Source organism: Telopea speciosissima, chromosome 1 (genome assembly GCF_018873765.1).
Source record: "Telopea speciosissima isolate NSW1024214 ecotype Mountain lineage chromosome 1, Tspe_v1, whole genome shotgun sequence".
In the NCBI taxonomy this organism is placed as follows: domain Eukaryota; kingdom Viridiplantae; phylum Streptophyta; class Magnoliopsida; order Proteales; family Proteaceae; genus Telopea; species Telopea speciosissima.
This window is the reverse complement of record NC_057916.1, coordinates 4364100-4379101: the sequence shown is the minus strand read 5'-3', so window position 1 is coordinate 4379101 and position 15002 is coordinate 4364100. Positions and strand designations below refer to the sequence as shown.

Sequence of the window (15002 nt, the reverse complement as noted above, 5' to 3'; positions counted from 1 at the left end):
AATGGCGGTGGCTGAGACAAGGGTAGGGTTGTAGGGAACGAAGGATGCCTGGGCGAGAAGGCAATGACAGGGATAAAAACGTCTAAAAAAGTAACTGTGGAAGGGAGAGACACTATTTTGTCCAGTTTTATAAATCTTAACTTGTTTTTATCTATTTTTGTTAACTCAAACATAGGATGGACAGTTTTGTAAATGAAAAGCCAGAAGTAGCTAATCATGTAATTTTCCCAAAAATAAATTTGAATAGTCTAATAGGTCCTCAACTATATATGTATAACAACAATATGAGAAATTAAGCCCATACATAATAAAGGGTTCCTTTTTTGTCTCTCTCAACCACCATGTCCCACCTCTAATTATGACGAAAAAGAATATTGCCTAGTCGCATGGCCCTTGTGTTCAGACATAGTTCACTGAAATGACCGCCTCACCCTCTATAAAATTAAAATTCCTCTTAATCGATGCCCTTACACGTCCATTAATTGGCCCCACACTTGTGCTAGGGCCATGCGACCTGGCAGCGTTTTTCTTCCCTATAATACATAATCAGGGTTTATGAGGCAAATTAAGAGAAATGCTAAAGTCTATATGATTACCTCAAAAATAAAAAAGAGTAAATCATCTTATGAGCCCAGGATTGAGCTAGCCATCAAGATAGCACCTTCAAACCTTATCACACATCAATGAGGCTCATACAAAGTACAAAAAAAATCGACCATATTGAAGAGTTTGTGGATTGGATAGTCTAACAAGGTTACTTTTGGCCAAGCCTTGAATAGTCCACTTGAACAAATTAACCAATTAACCAAAAATACACAACAAATCAGAAAATTTGGATACGAGACTAATTAAGGACCCAACATGACTCTCGTACTAATAAAATCATTCATATTGAAGAGTTTGTGGATTGTAGTCTTTCCAGGAAATATTCTCTTGTTTGCGAGCCCAATCCTTTTGCAAGAACTGTAGGTGGAGATAGAACAGGTAGCGTTAGAGATTCACTCTGGAGAGTATGGACAACTGATGCCATGGAGGGTCGACGAGCTGGTTCATCTTGGACACATGAAAGCCCGATGTGAATGCTTCTAAGGACTTCACTACTTGAGCAATATTCTCTCACACTCAAATCCACGAACTCCAAAGGTGTCTCTTTAGTCCAATGCTCCCACACCTGGAAGAAATTAATGATTTAATTTAACTCTAAAATTTTAGGATCGAGTTTCCCTCCACCCACGGTGAATGGGATCTCATTCATCGAGGGGGTAGAAATGAGTATCAAGAGGGTATTTTAGAACATACTAAAACCATAGGATGGTGGAGGAAAACTTTGTCCAAAATTTTATATGTAGTCAATCCAAACCATTCTAATCCCTTCTATCCAATGGTCAGAATTGCAATTCACCTTTCCATGTGGCAAACTAGTCATGCCTGACCATAGTTTGGGTCTGGATCCTCTCCCCATATGCCTGACCACCTATGGGGTATCTGACTATGAGTCAATGGTGCATTAGTTGCACTAACTCGTGGTCGATCCCATGTGGAGAGGGTAACTCCTCTTTCCACGTGGGAAGCTGATCCTAATTTAGTGACTTTTGCTAGCACTGTGAACTTGTAGGGCAAACAGTTCTTATGCTGTATCGATTTGGTTTTCCTGGAAATATTGGGACTGGAAAAGCATTCAAAACACTATTCCTCTGCTGTATCGATTTGGTTTTCCTGGAAATATTGGGACTGGAAAAGCATTCAAAACACTATTCTTATGCTGTATCGATTTGGTTTTCCTGGAAATATTGGGACTGGAAAAGCATTCAAAACACTATTCTTAGAATCACTTCTCCCACTTGTGGATTTTATAACATGTGAAATTAAAAGCTATTATTTTAGAGGAAGTTTTTGAATGACGCACCTATAGAATATATGTGTGTGTTTAAAACTTGACACATTTTAATTGCATCTTGTTTTATTCTTAAAAGTTATTTAATACAAATTTAAAAAAAAATTAAAAATCATTTTAATGCAGCATTTAATGTACTTTTTATATGAAATGACAATTTTTACTTTCATTGAAGAAAAAAAATGTGTTATATTAGAAGGACAAAAAAATAAGAGTATATCAAAAAGAAAATCCCAATTTTAAATCCTACATATGCAAGTGTGAGGTTCAAATCCTCTACACAGAACATATGTTTACTTTAACATACGCTTCATGGGCCAACAATGTCCCCTTTTTTACTTTTCCCCATAAATATCTCTCTTCACCCTTTAAGTGGCAATAAGTGGAAAGAATGTTGGCACCTAAAGTGTATGTGCAAGGGATCTCAAAAGGTGTTAGGGTGATTCGTAACGGACCCGGCTCCTGTGCATCCGGGCAGCCAGGTTGCATGTGCAGCGCCAGACTCAAGGCGATGCGCTTTGACCGCCTTACCCCTGCCCAAGCACCTTGCCCGAGCAGGGGTAAGATGGTAAAAGCGTGCCACCTTGAGCCTGGCGCTGCACATGCAGCCCAACTGCCCAGATGCACAGGATCTTTTTCAGTTCGTAACCTTATAATGTTTATATTGTTAGTGCCTAAATCCTAATAACAAAAATTTTACCCCAAAAAACAAATCCTAATAACAAACAGAACAAGAAAAGATTTAAATGGTTGGTGATCATACTTACATTGCGCACAAGGTCTTGAGAATATTCTAATTGATGTAAAGTGCTACCATTCCGCTGACCACTTACAATCTCCAGTAGCAAAACACCATAACTATATACGTCTGACTTTACTGAAAACTGTCCATTTAGTACATATTCAGGGGCCATGTATCCACTGCAATCCAAGTCAAAAAAAAAAATCAATATTTCTATCAATTAAATGCGATCAGTGGTAAATGTATTGGATAAAAAAAAATGGGCCGATTTCTTAAATCTTCGAGATAAGAAAAAAAAAATTACAAAATAAGTAGATTTGATTTGATTTTACATTTATTTATCTTATAAATTTGTCTCATAGATATAAGAAATTGTCGTCCCTAAAAAAATTGTGAATTTAAAAAATTTAAATCAACCAAATCTGTTATGTGAAAATATTTAAATTAAGAAGCATATAAAACTATGTGATGCTAGCAATCAAGGGCTTCAAAGCATACAATGTTCCAGCAATTTTAGTTGTGTCGCAATGTGTTTGGTCCATTCCAACAAGCCTTGCCATACCAAAGTCTGAAATTTTAGGGCATAAATCACTATCTAACAAGATATTGCTAGATTTTAGATCTCGATGTACAATTTTAAGTCGAGAATCCTCATGCAGATAAAGAAGCCCTCGTGCAATTCCAACTATGATTTTGTAGCGTGTTTCCCAATTCAAATTTGAGCGTCTAACTGGATCTGTAATTTTCATGCAACAAAATACACATGGTTTCTTAGGAGAAAAGAAAAAAATCTTTATTAGAATCTGGATTTCAATCATTGTGCATTAATATACATGAAAGTAAATAAATGTAGGGAGGGAGGGAGGGAGAGAGAAGGCCAATTAAGCCTAGCTAACCAAATAGGAAGCGATCAAGGCTTGCATTAGGCACGAACTCATAGATGAGTAACTTTTCTTGTTTGCCGATGCAGAAGCCCAAGAGTCTAACAAGGTTCCGGTGTTGAAGCTTCGCTACTAATTTTACCTCATTCTTGAACTCTTTAGCACCTTGTCCAGAGTTTTTAGAGAGCCTTTTCGCAGCTATATCTTGCCCATTTGAAAGCATTCCCTGACAATGCATGGAAGTAAAAAAACACTTATTTTTACTGCAAATGGAAGTAATATATCATGACAAATAATTCTACACTTGGAAGAATCAACAGGTCTCTACAAGTAAATCTCTACATAATTTTGGGAAAAATAACATTGTTTGGTCACGTAGCTCCTGCTCCCAGACTTAGCTCCTGCTCCCAGACTTAGGTGTGCGCAAAATGACTGTCCAGCACCTCTTGAAATCAAAATTCCCATCTGTGTTAATGCCCCCCCGCACACATTCTCATTGGTTACCACATTGGTGCAAAGGCTACATGATGATGCAGCGATCTCTTGCCCTATAATTTTATACACTAAGCCCCCTTTACAACTAATAGTCATGGCGGAAAGAGACTTTACTTTTTATATGAGAACAATTATGAGGTCTCCTACCACTTTTGAACCAGAATTTATGGGATCCAAGGCTGTGTTGAAAATAAGACAAAGGGCAATAAATAAATAAAATAAGGTTACAACATCTCAATTCGATCACCATTTTGGTGACAAGTTGTACTTAGAATTATTAGTTACAAGTGTCTATTTGTTTATAAAATATTGACTATAAGAGAGTCTAGCTATTGTAGACACAAAAAGAATAAGAAAAAAATTTAAGAGATGTTATATTAAAAGTTACCTTGTAAACAATTCCAAATCCACCTTCACCAAGAGCATTAGCAATCGAGAAGTTTTTTGTTGCAGCTCTAATTGTGCGAAGGTCAAATTCCAGTAAGTCATTACCTAAAAAAAACAAATGTAATACATGCATAAATAAAACATGAATCAAATTCTATCAACCTATGTTGGCTTAAGGCACAATTATATTTTGTTTTGTGTTCTAATGATAACCAAACATGCGAATATGATCAATGATGATAACCATGTCTTAGTACGATAATGTAAAAGTACGTTATTAAAATAAAAATACGAAATTGTTTGTTTGGCATTACCATCATCCTTTGGCTTCAAAGCATCTTTTCGCTTTCGTCTCAAAAAATAGAACAACATGGAGATAAAAATCACCGCTGCGATCGAACTGGTAATAGCAATAACAATAATAATATTTTTCGACAAGGTCCCTGAATTTCCTGCATAAACATTAAAAACCCCCCATTTTAAATAGAGTAATAAACTCTTAAATCATCAAGGCTGTGTTTGGTTGTCTAGAGATGAATAGAAAAGATAAGAAAAAAAAAAAAAAATCTCTTTAAGAAAAAAGAAAAATATCAGACTAATAAATACAACCTAGATAGGGTGATCCATGTTTTCTCATCATATGGACTATACTTTTTTGTTGATGGTGATCGATAGAAAAGTTTGCAACTCCCAAGACAATTTCAATATTTGAAAATTGAATCATCTATTCATCTCTAGATAACCAAAGGCTTAGAAAATAATAAGACCCAAGAGTCTATATTTTTTTCTTTTCTTTCTATTCATCTATAGACAACCAAACACAACTTAAGCAGAAATTAGTAGTAATTAGTGCAATAAGATGAGACGAAATTTTGGTGCTATCCGTTGGTAGTTGGTATGTTCTTGCAACCTAGTTAGTTCACAGCCCAAAGAAGCGAAATCTAAAAGGGTATTTTGAAAAACAAAAAAACCTAAGAGAGTATTGTATTTATGAACCCAAAGAGAAAGTGAATTATTCTACTTGTTTGGCTGTAAATCCGGATAATAGGAACATTCCTGCAACTTCCAATTTGGGTAGCAGCAAACGAAAAAAAAAAAAAAAAAAAAAAAAACTCCCTATAACATATCCAAATAATTAATAAGCTCTCTGATACCAAAAATATATAATCTTCAAACCTACCATGGTTAGTGGTATTTGTAGGTGTAGCAGTAATAGGAGCAGGAGATGGAAGAGGTTGAACCGCCGAGTGAAGGGGAGGTGGCGCCGGCGCCGCGGTGGAGGTCGAGTGGGAGTGAAGAGGTGGGGGAGGTGGGGCCGTGTAATAAAACAAAATCACGCTGTACTGAATAATACAACTAGGAAGGAACACCATAGCCCATTGATGCCCATTGGCATTATCAAATTGAAGATCACTGATGGCACGTTTCAAGCATAAGTAGCAATCACTGGGCGATAAATCTTGGGTACACTGTAAAAGAAAGTATAAATCGAAAGATCCTGAGATGGTTTCTTTAGTCACAAACATTGTTGTGAGAGGATCAAAAGCAGTCTGGTTAGCTAAGCTTTCGAAGTTAGTTGTGACAAGTTGATCAAACTGAAGTAGATTGGAAACTATTTTGTTTGTGTACTGTTCCAATAAGCTGTTGGACTTAATTCTGCAATGGATCGAGAAGAAGGACCGAGTCGAATACCGAAGCGTACACTTATCGTACCATATAATCGCCTCCTTCTGATTGGGGCATACCAATAAGACTTGTGTAGATGCAGTGGTAACACAAGAGTGGCAAGCTAGTATTGCTGCTGATATCGCCTCTGCACATGTACAGAGCATTTACTTGGTCGTCAGTGCTAGTAGAACCCCCCGCCATGCTGCTTGTGTTGTAGAAGCTGAGGAGATTAGCTTCTGACGTTAGATTGGTGAGAACCTGATTGAGGTTGTCTGCAAATATGCTGTTTGGGTCGTAAATACCACTTGTATTTATGCAGAAGTAGTACACCAGAGTAAGGTCGGAACTGGAACTGGCCATAATCATCAATTGTAGAGAAGAAGAAAACAACAACAGTACTAGAAGCTGGGTAGTTCTTCTTGATACTACATAATTATGAAGAACTGCAGAGGACATCTTAATTCCAATTCAGGTCTTTATTGCATTACTAAAGAAAAGTATAGATATATATATATATATCATCACATTTGGAGGATTGGACTCCTTACTTTTGGGTATACGGGTCGACTCGAACCGAAACAATCACTGTGTCTCGATCCATTCCACGAATATATATATATATATATATATATATATATATATATAGAAACTTATTTAGTTCATACCCGAAGGTGGAGTGGCATTAAGAATTTTTGGTTTTTTTTTTTTTTTTTTAATTTTTTTTTGCCAGTCTTGGTATGCGTGGATGGGCACGACATGTACCTGTGCCCAGACGAGTCCGGATCCTCTCCAATGACATTTAACCATCAGAGACGATCTCCCACCATCCATGGGGTGTGGGGTCCACATCCCATGAATGGTGGGAGATTGACTTTAGTGGTTAAATGTCATTGGAGAGGATCTGGATTCATGCCCAGACACAGTTCAACAAGAAAAATATCGGTACACCCCTGGTCCTTTCCACCTTTTCTGGATGGTGCATACTGGTTTATTTGTGCCGAGCTGTGTTTGAGGGCAGATACACACGCCCCGAGGCACAACACCTGTTAGTGATTTTTGACAGGTTTGTTGATCTTCAAAACACACACACACAAATAATAATAATAATAAGGGAAAATTACAAAAAAAAATCCTATAATTTAAAAAATTACACCGATCCCCTTCAAAATTATATCCACCTCCCTTTTGGTGGAGGTAGGTGTAACTTTGAGGAGGGTCATTATAATTTTTTCAACCTATAGGGATGGTAAACTTAATTTTCCCTACTAATAATAAAACAGTTCCTTGTCAACTTTGGCCGGAAATTAATGATTCAGAATTTAAGAAAGGAAAAACAATCAAAATGGATGACTCAGATGAGATCTGAATTGTAACTACAAATAGTCTTTGACACTAATTAAATCAATAATTAGAGAGATTTAAAGATAATATAATTACATGATTTCATGCACACCACTAACAGAACCAACTAACCACCCTCCTCCCTCCCACCAGTAAGGACGAGCCCACGTTTGACTCTCCATGGAACGAGCTAGCCACATAACTGTCTATATTACTTCTTTACAAAAAAGAACCAAACATACCTTAAACATATATAGATATTTGCAACAAATATCTCAAATAAAAATATCCATGATTCTTAGGCCACTTGACGATTTGAGAGAAGGTCAGCATGGATTTTCATCCTATCTCAAGCATTGAACGATGATTACTATATTTGAGAGGATAAAAATTCAATGTAAAAGTGAGGTGCATCGTTCGATACACTTTAAAGGTACAATTTACCGTACTTAATTGAGAGAATAACGCTGTGGAAATTTCATGATTCCTGTCTCAATTGATTGAGCTTGGAAGAAGACCTCGACTGCTTTTTGAGTGTTGTAAGCTCTTTTCTTCATCGACTTTGTGAAGACAAGTGACGCTAATCATTTCTTTAATTGAAACGTACCATTAAATATACCACATGATGAAAATGAGGCTATAGTGGCATGCACGTTGGAAAAAATGTAAGACTTAATAAAATTAATCATTCTTTGCACCCTAAAAACAAAACATTCTAAATATTAAAAGTATACAATAATGGGCTTAGTTACTTAGACGGAAGAAAAAAAATTAATTTTTGAATGGATGGATAAAAAATATATATATATATATATATATATATATATTGTTTGGTAGAAGAGTAATCTATTGATTAACGGATTACACTCAAGTCTTCTGTAACAGCATCTACAGATAGACAAGGATCGAAATTGGACCAAACAGTCCTATCCGCAATAGACTGAGCCCTCCTGCCCAGGGAATCTGTTATAACATTAGCATCCCTTGGAACATAAGAAAACTGGCAAACATCAAGGTATGAAGCCAGATGCCTAATATCCTCAATAATTGGGCAAATGGATATAGGCGGTTGCTTAGTACTATTCTGAAGATACAATATAATCTCACAGTTATCACTCTCCACCAGTACACTATAAGTGCCTTCCGATATGGCTTCTAGGAGTCCTTCCCGAACTGCAATTAATTGCCTCACCTTCAAGCACACTACTGAATTTGTGTTGGTTTGAAACAATGAGACGAGGCTGCCCCAAGTGGTTACACAAGAGAAAACCCCTATTCCACCTCTATCCTTTCCTTGAATAAGACAGGTAGTTGCCTCTCACCTGTATGTACAAAGGAACCGAACTCCATACCCTTAGGGGCAGGTTCCAAGAAGTTTAAATTTATAAATTTGTTTCTAGGGGAATCAATGAGCATTACTTCCCCTCTAACAATGAAAGAGATAGCTTCCTATGGTTCTAAATTTTCACCATCCAAATATGATAAATGGATGTGTTGAAATGTTGAATGCAAGCTTGCCCTATCAAGTCAAACCCATATATATATCTCTAATTCAAATTTAGTGCTTATCTCAACTGCATTTTTAAAGAGAGAGATAATTAATGGTCACTAAATTTGTGTTATAAATAGTTAGTTTTCGCCCTAACTTATAATGGTCCTTCTATCCTTATTTGTCAACAAGAAATTAAATTTCAATACATTTGAAAGTAATATATATTGACTGTTGTAATGTTGAATTAGGTTAAAATTATTCAACCCCGTTTTTTTTTGTCTTTTAATCAAGAAGCAAAATTTTTAATAAAGGAAATCAACTCTAGAGAAGATCCGGCCTTGAGAAAGACAGTACATTAAAAAAACAATGATGGGTATATGACATTATAGGTTCCCAGCACCACATTTTACAAGTTGAAGTTTTGGGCTTGTAATGTTGGGCCGGCCCAAAGTCAACCCTTACCAGCCCAAGGCTAATTTTGGATCATGGACTTAGGAATTGAATCAGTATCGGTGCCTATATTGGTCTCGACTAATATCGATACTGATATAGATACGGATTTTTTTCCTCTGCTGTATTCATCCTGCGGCGCTGTAGGTGCCATGTGTGCCATGTGGAGCCCGTTGTGCATACATGGCACCTGCAGCACCGCACGATGAGTACAGCCGCGCTGCAGTTACAGCAGCGGATATGGATCAATCGTTTTAGATCCGATTAGACTGTTTTTGTCCCTTAAAAATACTGACAAATAGGATTTTTTTTTGACTATTTTACCCTCCCCTATATTTTTATACTACCGATACGAACATACGGTATTGATCAGGTATCATTATCGATCACAGGTGATACCGATACGAATTGGACAATACGGTCGATCCAATGCCAATACCTGAAAGCCTGCTTTGGATCTCAAAACTTCGATCCATGAGCCCAAATGCTACTCTTTTAAGAGGATGTTTATTAGGCTAGTTCTACACTCATCCACAAATATAATATAGAGGGATTCTGATACATTATCTTAGAGGATTCTAATCTTTTTGTTTTTTTGGTTCTTTCTCCCAGAAATCGAGATTTTCGTGTTACTCAAAAACTTTGAATCGAGAAATTTAAACTTTCAAAAAAGTATATTCTGTGTAGTTGGAGTTGGAGACGACGGAGTAGCAAATAAGGGTAGCAATTATTGCTGGCGTTTAAAATTATAAGAACAATACGGTATACCGAATAAGGTGCATAAAAAGGTGTAGTGTTTTCGTTCTTTTCAAACTTCAAAGACTTCAAATGCAATAAAATAAAGTATCTGAAACAGATCTTCTCTAATTTCTTAATCACTACAGTACCAAATAAGTTATCAAATCGATTTTCCATTTTTTCTTTTTCTTCTCCCAAACCTTTGGTTGATTACTTATAGTAACTCTAATACTTTTCTCCCTAATCAACAATCCCAAAAGCATCTGGATAGCCAGCATTGATTCGGACCGCACCCGAACACGCCGCAACATTGAGAGATCTCGCTTTAGTTAGGCCGCACTTGATAGCCTCCAATTCCATTCGAAAGCACACTATTGTCTTCACATCCTCATGCAACAACAAATGGAGGGAACCCCAAAAAGTCACGACCGAGTGCACCATATCCACCCCTACCATTTTTCACCGACCCATCACAATTAATAGCTACCCATCCAAAGGGTGGAGGAGTCCAAGAGTGATAGGAAACCGTAGGTAGAGATAGAGGAACTGTAATACTCCACCGTGAGAAGAAACTTCAACTGGGAGCCGTATCAAGGACAGGCTTCCTGCATCCCTCAAAAGAGCCACGTGTGTCCAAAGTAATTCGATGCATGATCACAGAGGCAGAATTCCTACTGCGAGCCGTATCAAGGACAGGCTTTCGCCGGATTGTTGAATGATCGAACTCCAATCCATTCGATTTTTTTTTTGCTTTTCTTTTGTTTATGGTTGGTGACTACAACTAGGAGGTTAATTAATCTGATTTTCGTCTCTTTAATTACATCTTTTCCCTCAAATCATTTCGTAAGATTTGGATTCCTGGTTTTGTTTCTTTTCTTTTGTTTGGCCTTCCAATCTATTGGGCATGATGGATCTATCAAATTTCAAGAGGAAGTGAGAGAAAGAAGGAGAGATTCCTCTAAAAAAGTCGGAGGTTTGAACTTTGAAGGTGCTGCAACTGCTTGGTGTTGCTAGTTGAAATCCGGTGTGCTTGGCTCGGGTGACGAAGTTGTGTATTATTTAATATAAGTTTGCAATTTTTTTCCGTTTGAAAATCTAGAAATCTGAATAATAGATTGGATTAGAAAAATGGAAGGCATATGGGTTTGGGATGGAATCAACGTGGGCTGAGGAAGGTGAGGTCCCAACTTCCCAACTAAGATCTAGAATAAGTGGAGGTGTAGAAACTAGAAAGAGACGCCCTCTTTGAAGTTTGGTTTTTTGTCTTTTTTTTTCCGGGTGCGGTGGTTGTGGGATGGAAGAGATGAGGGCCAACGGCGTCGATGGAAGAGATTAGGGCAAAGCAGGTGACAATGGCGTCGAGGCCTGCATACACGATGCTTTTCACACATTCTCCTCTCCATGGCTCTTTTGGTTTTGGTTGGGTTTCGTTCCAAGATAAACGGAAACCCAGATCCGGATCTTCCAAAAAGAAACCCAGACGGAGAAACTTGTGAACGGAGAAGAAGAAGAAGAAGTCGGAGAAACCTGAAGCACTCCCTCGAACGAAGAAGAAACCTGAACAAGAAGAACAAAATAGAAGAAGAAAATGGGATTTGATTTTGAGGGAAAAACGATAATAAAAAATAAATAAAAAAAAGGGGGGGGGGATTTTGGGATTGGAGGGGTAAAATTGGAATTAAAATAACTTAAAGGTAATTTGGGGTTTTAGATAAATTAGACCTGTCCACATCATCAGTTAATGGTCGTTTTTAACGGTTAGGGTACGGTTGATATAATCTTTATAAAGTAGGGGAGGGGGTAGATATTTTTCAAAACTTGGGTATTAGATTGATATTAGGCAAACTTAGAGAGGAGGGGCATGATATTTTCCCAAAAAATAAAAGAAATTGTCTAGTTGTATATACAAACAAGATCTACAAATTCCTACATGACAGATTAAACCTCAAAAAATCCCACGATTCAGTCTATTATTCATTAAATAATTAAATAAATGTATATCTGTAATATTATTGAATCGTTTCATTCGCGAGGAGCTAGATGAGAAGAAACTCTCATGTTCAGTTCTACAGTAGAGATGGTAATTTGTCTCTGTAGTAGAGATGGAATTGACAAATTACCATCAACAATAACCAACCCAAAATGAACAAGATTCCGTAAACAACATAGAGGAAGAATGAAGGGAATATCTTATCGAGGCAATCGTATTTGTTTCGGTAGATACGCTCTTCAAGCACTTGAACCCGCTTGGATCACATCTACACAAATAGAAGCAGGGCGACGAGCAATGACACGATATGCGCGTCGTCGTGGAACTTCAAAATACTGACACCTAGGCTTTTTTTGACTATTTTACCCTCCCCTATATTTCTATACTACCGATACAAACATACGATATTGATCAGGTATCATTATCGATCACAGGTGATACCGATACGAATTGGACAATACGGTCGATCCAATGCCAATACCTGAAAGCCTGCTTTGGATCTCAAAACTTCGATCCATGAGTCCAAATGCTACTCTTTTAAAAGGATGTTTATTAGGCTAGTTCTACACTCATCCACAAATATAATACAGAAACATTATCTTTAGAGGGATACTAATCTTTTTTTTATTATCTTTTTTTTGGGTTCTTTCTCCCAGAAATCGAGAATTCGTGTTTGAAAACTCAAAAAACTTTGAATCGAGAAATGTAAACTTTCAAAAAAGTATATTCTGTGTAGTTGGAGTTGGAGACGACGGAGTAGCAAATAAGACCAGCAATTATTGCTTGCGTTTAAAATTATAAGAACAATACGGTACACCGAATAAGGTGCATAAAAAGGTGTAGTGTTTTCGTTCTTTTCAAACTTCAAAGACTTCAAATGCAATAGAGTGTCTGAAACAGATCTTCTCTAATTTCTTAATCACTACAGTACCAAATAAGTTATCAAATCGATTTTCCATTTTTTCTTTTTCTTCTCCCAAAACTTTGGTTGATTACTTATAATAACTCTAATACTTTTCTCCTTAATCAACAATCCCGAAAGCCCAAATTCACGTCTGTGGATGTAAAAGTTTTGTTTTAGCGAGACAGGAGCTGTCCCTACACACAATTGAATGGTTAGGATTGATCGTGGCAGCATAATTATGTTTAATAATGTAATAATGTGCACACGAAATCCTGTTTCTACCCAAATCACCATACTACAACCTTGGCGACATGGTAAAGTACCCATTAAGTATCTATTCCAATAAAATGTAGGAGGCAGTTTCCCTTCGCAGCAAAGAAAGAATTCCTTCATCGATGGGCCTGGGTGTCTTGGAATGAACATAGAGAACAATCAGGATATCATTATTTATTTCGTATAGTAGAAGACAAAGTATTTATGACACTAAATGGATATACTTTTCCATCACCCATGGACCCATGATGGAGGAAAACTTTTTCTAAAATATATGAGAGAGAGAGAGAGACTCATCTATGAGATGGTCTCTTGTATGGATGACCTTCTCTACGCATAGTCTTAAAACTTCGATCGAAGTTGACTGAATCAAAGAAGGCAAAATGAAATTGATCACGGCTATTTCAAATCAAACCCAATTATACATATACTCTGATCGATTTAGGCAAAGTCAGGTCGAGTCTAACCAATTGATTGATTTTCGACTCAACCACCATTTCAAGGATCGAAATTGGATCGATTGAATTGACTGATTCAGATCAGAATCAACCATGATTGATCCTGATTCTAACCAATTCTTGCCAAGAAACCCTAGAACTACCGAGTGTTCAGATCCAAAAATTGATTCTAGGGTTCATGGAACCGATTACGATCTCCATTCAGACCGAGATCGGAATCACAATAGCCTTGCTGGTACAAACCTGACCCTAATCCTTTTAAGTGTCATACCTAACCAAAACCATCAAGCACAGGACAAGGTGGGCCTTGATTTGACCCACTATATGCCATTCCTATAGTTAAATGATAGCAACTTAGTGGGCATGCATGGGAATTAAGGTCTAAGACAGAAACATTAAAAGTGTAATTAAGGGTCCCCACCAAGGAGATTTCCTTGGTTTTAGATACCTCTTGAGTGAATTATGGTCCATGTTCTTTCTTTTAAGGATCAGGTAATAAAAGTCACCACTTAATTAATTTGACTAAGGTCCTATAGTGGGCCCATCCCTACTGATGCTTCACATGTTCTTCAAGTGAATATCATCTCCATCAATTAGGGCATAACCATGCTATGCCTTTTGGCCCATCTTAGGTCCACTTATCTTCCTTCTTAACCTTATATGAAGAAAAATATAGCAAGCTTAGTCCTAAAGTATAGGAAGAAAAGGGAGATTAATATAACAATTAAGAAGATCCCAAATTTACCCTAATATCAAAAATTCAAAAAAATACAAAAACAGAAAGCAGAAAACCCTAAAAGCAATCCCATCATTCAATCAATTAAAAATTTGGCGCCGATTTCTTTGCGTGATCAAGGGCCAAATGGCGCCATTCTCGCCTCCCCTTTGTACCATATTAGAACGGCAAAATAAAAAAAGTAGCCGTTATTATTGCGGGTTTTAGTTAATTCGGTTCCGCCTTTCCTTTCACAAAGACACGATCATGGAAAAATGGAACTTGCACTATAACTATAATCTCATCCATTGATTTGGTATATCATCTTTCACTTTTATGGGTCAAATACTTATTTGCGACAAATGGATTTTACTTACTGTGTTGACCCTTGACCATAACAAAGAAATTCCCAAAAATCAAAAGTGAACCTTAACAAAAACACTATAGTCTATAGAGGAAAATAGGAAAGGAACCCTTGGAGGAAAAGCCGTATTTTGCGTTGAAGTGATTGGGAGAGCTTGGGATTCCTTAATCCCTATAAATAAGAGCATCACTCAAATACACACAAAAGCAC

At 37.0% G+C, this 15002-nt stretch overlaps 1 protein-coding gene across 1 annotated transcript; it reads right to left on the bottom strand.

Annotated features, from left to right (window-relative positions):
• Window positions 1–886: 886 nt before the first annotated feature.
• LOC122645846 (cysteine-rich receptor-like protein kinase 10) lies at window positions 887–4646 on the bottom strand. The gene is made up of 6 exons (XM_043839244.1): window positions 4613–4646; window positions 4401–4504; window positions 3533–3743; window positions 3135–3372; window positions 2662–2815; window positions 887–1171 (listed from the first exon to the last, which is right to left on the bottom strand). The coding sequence occupies exons 1-6, from the start codon at window positions 4644–4646 to the stop codon at window positions 887–889; spliced, it is 1026 nt and encodes a 341-aa protein (XP_043695179.1).
• Between the last annotated feature and the right edge of the window lie 10356 nt (window positions 4647–15002).

Excerpts from the sequence above, each read along its gene's own strand:
- LOC122645846 (XM_043839244.1), bottom strand. The coding sequence starts at position 4,646 with ATGGTTATCATCATTGATCATATTCGCATGTTTG. Across the intron at positions 3,744-4,400 it reads GATTTGGAATTGTTTACAAG|GGAATGCTTTCAAATGGGCA; the intron begins GTAACTTTTAAT and ends ATGCATTGTCAG. Across the intron at positions 3,373-3,532 it reads CCTTGATCGCTTCCTATTTG|ATCCAGTTAGACGCTCAAAT; the intron begins GTTAGCTAGGCT and ends TGAAAATTACAG.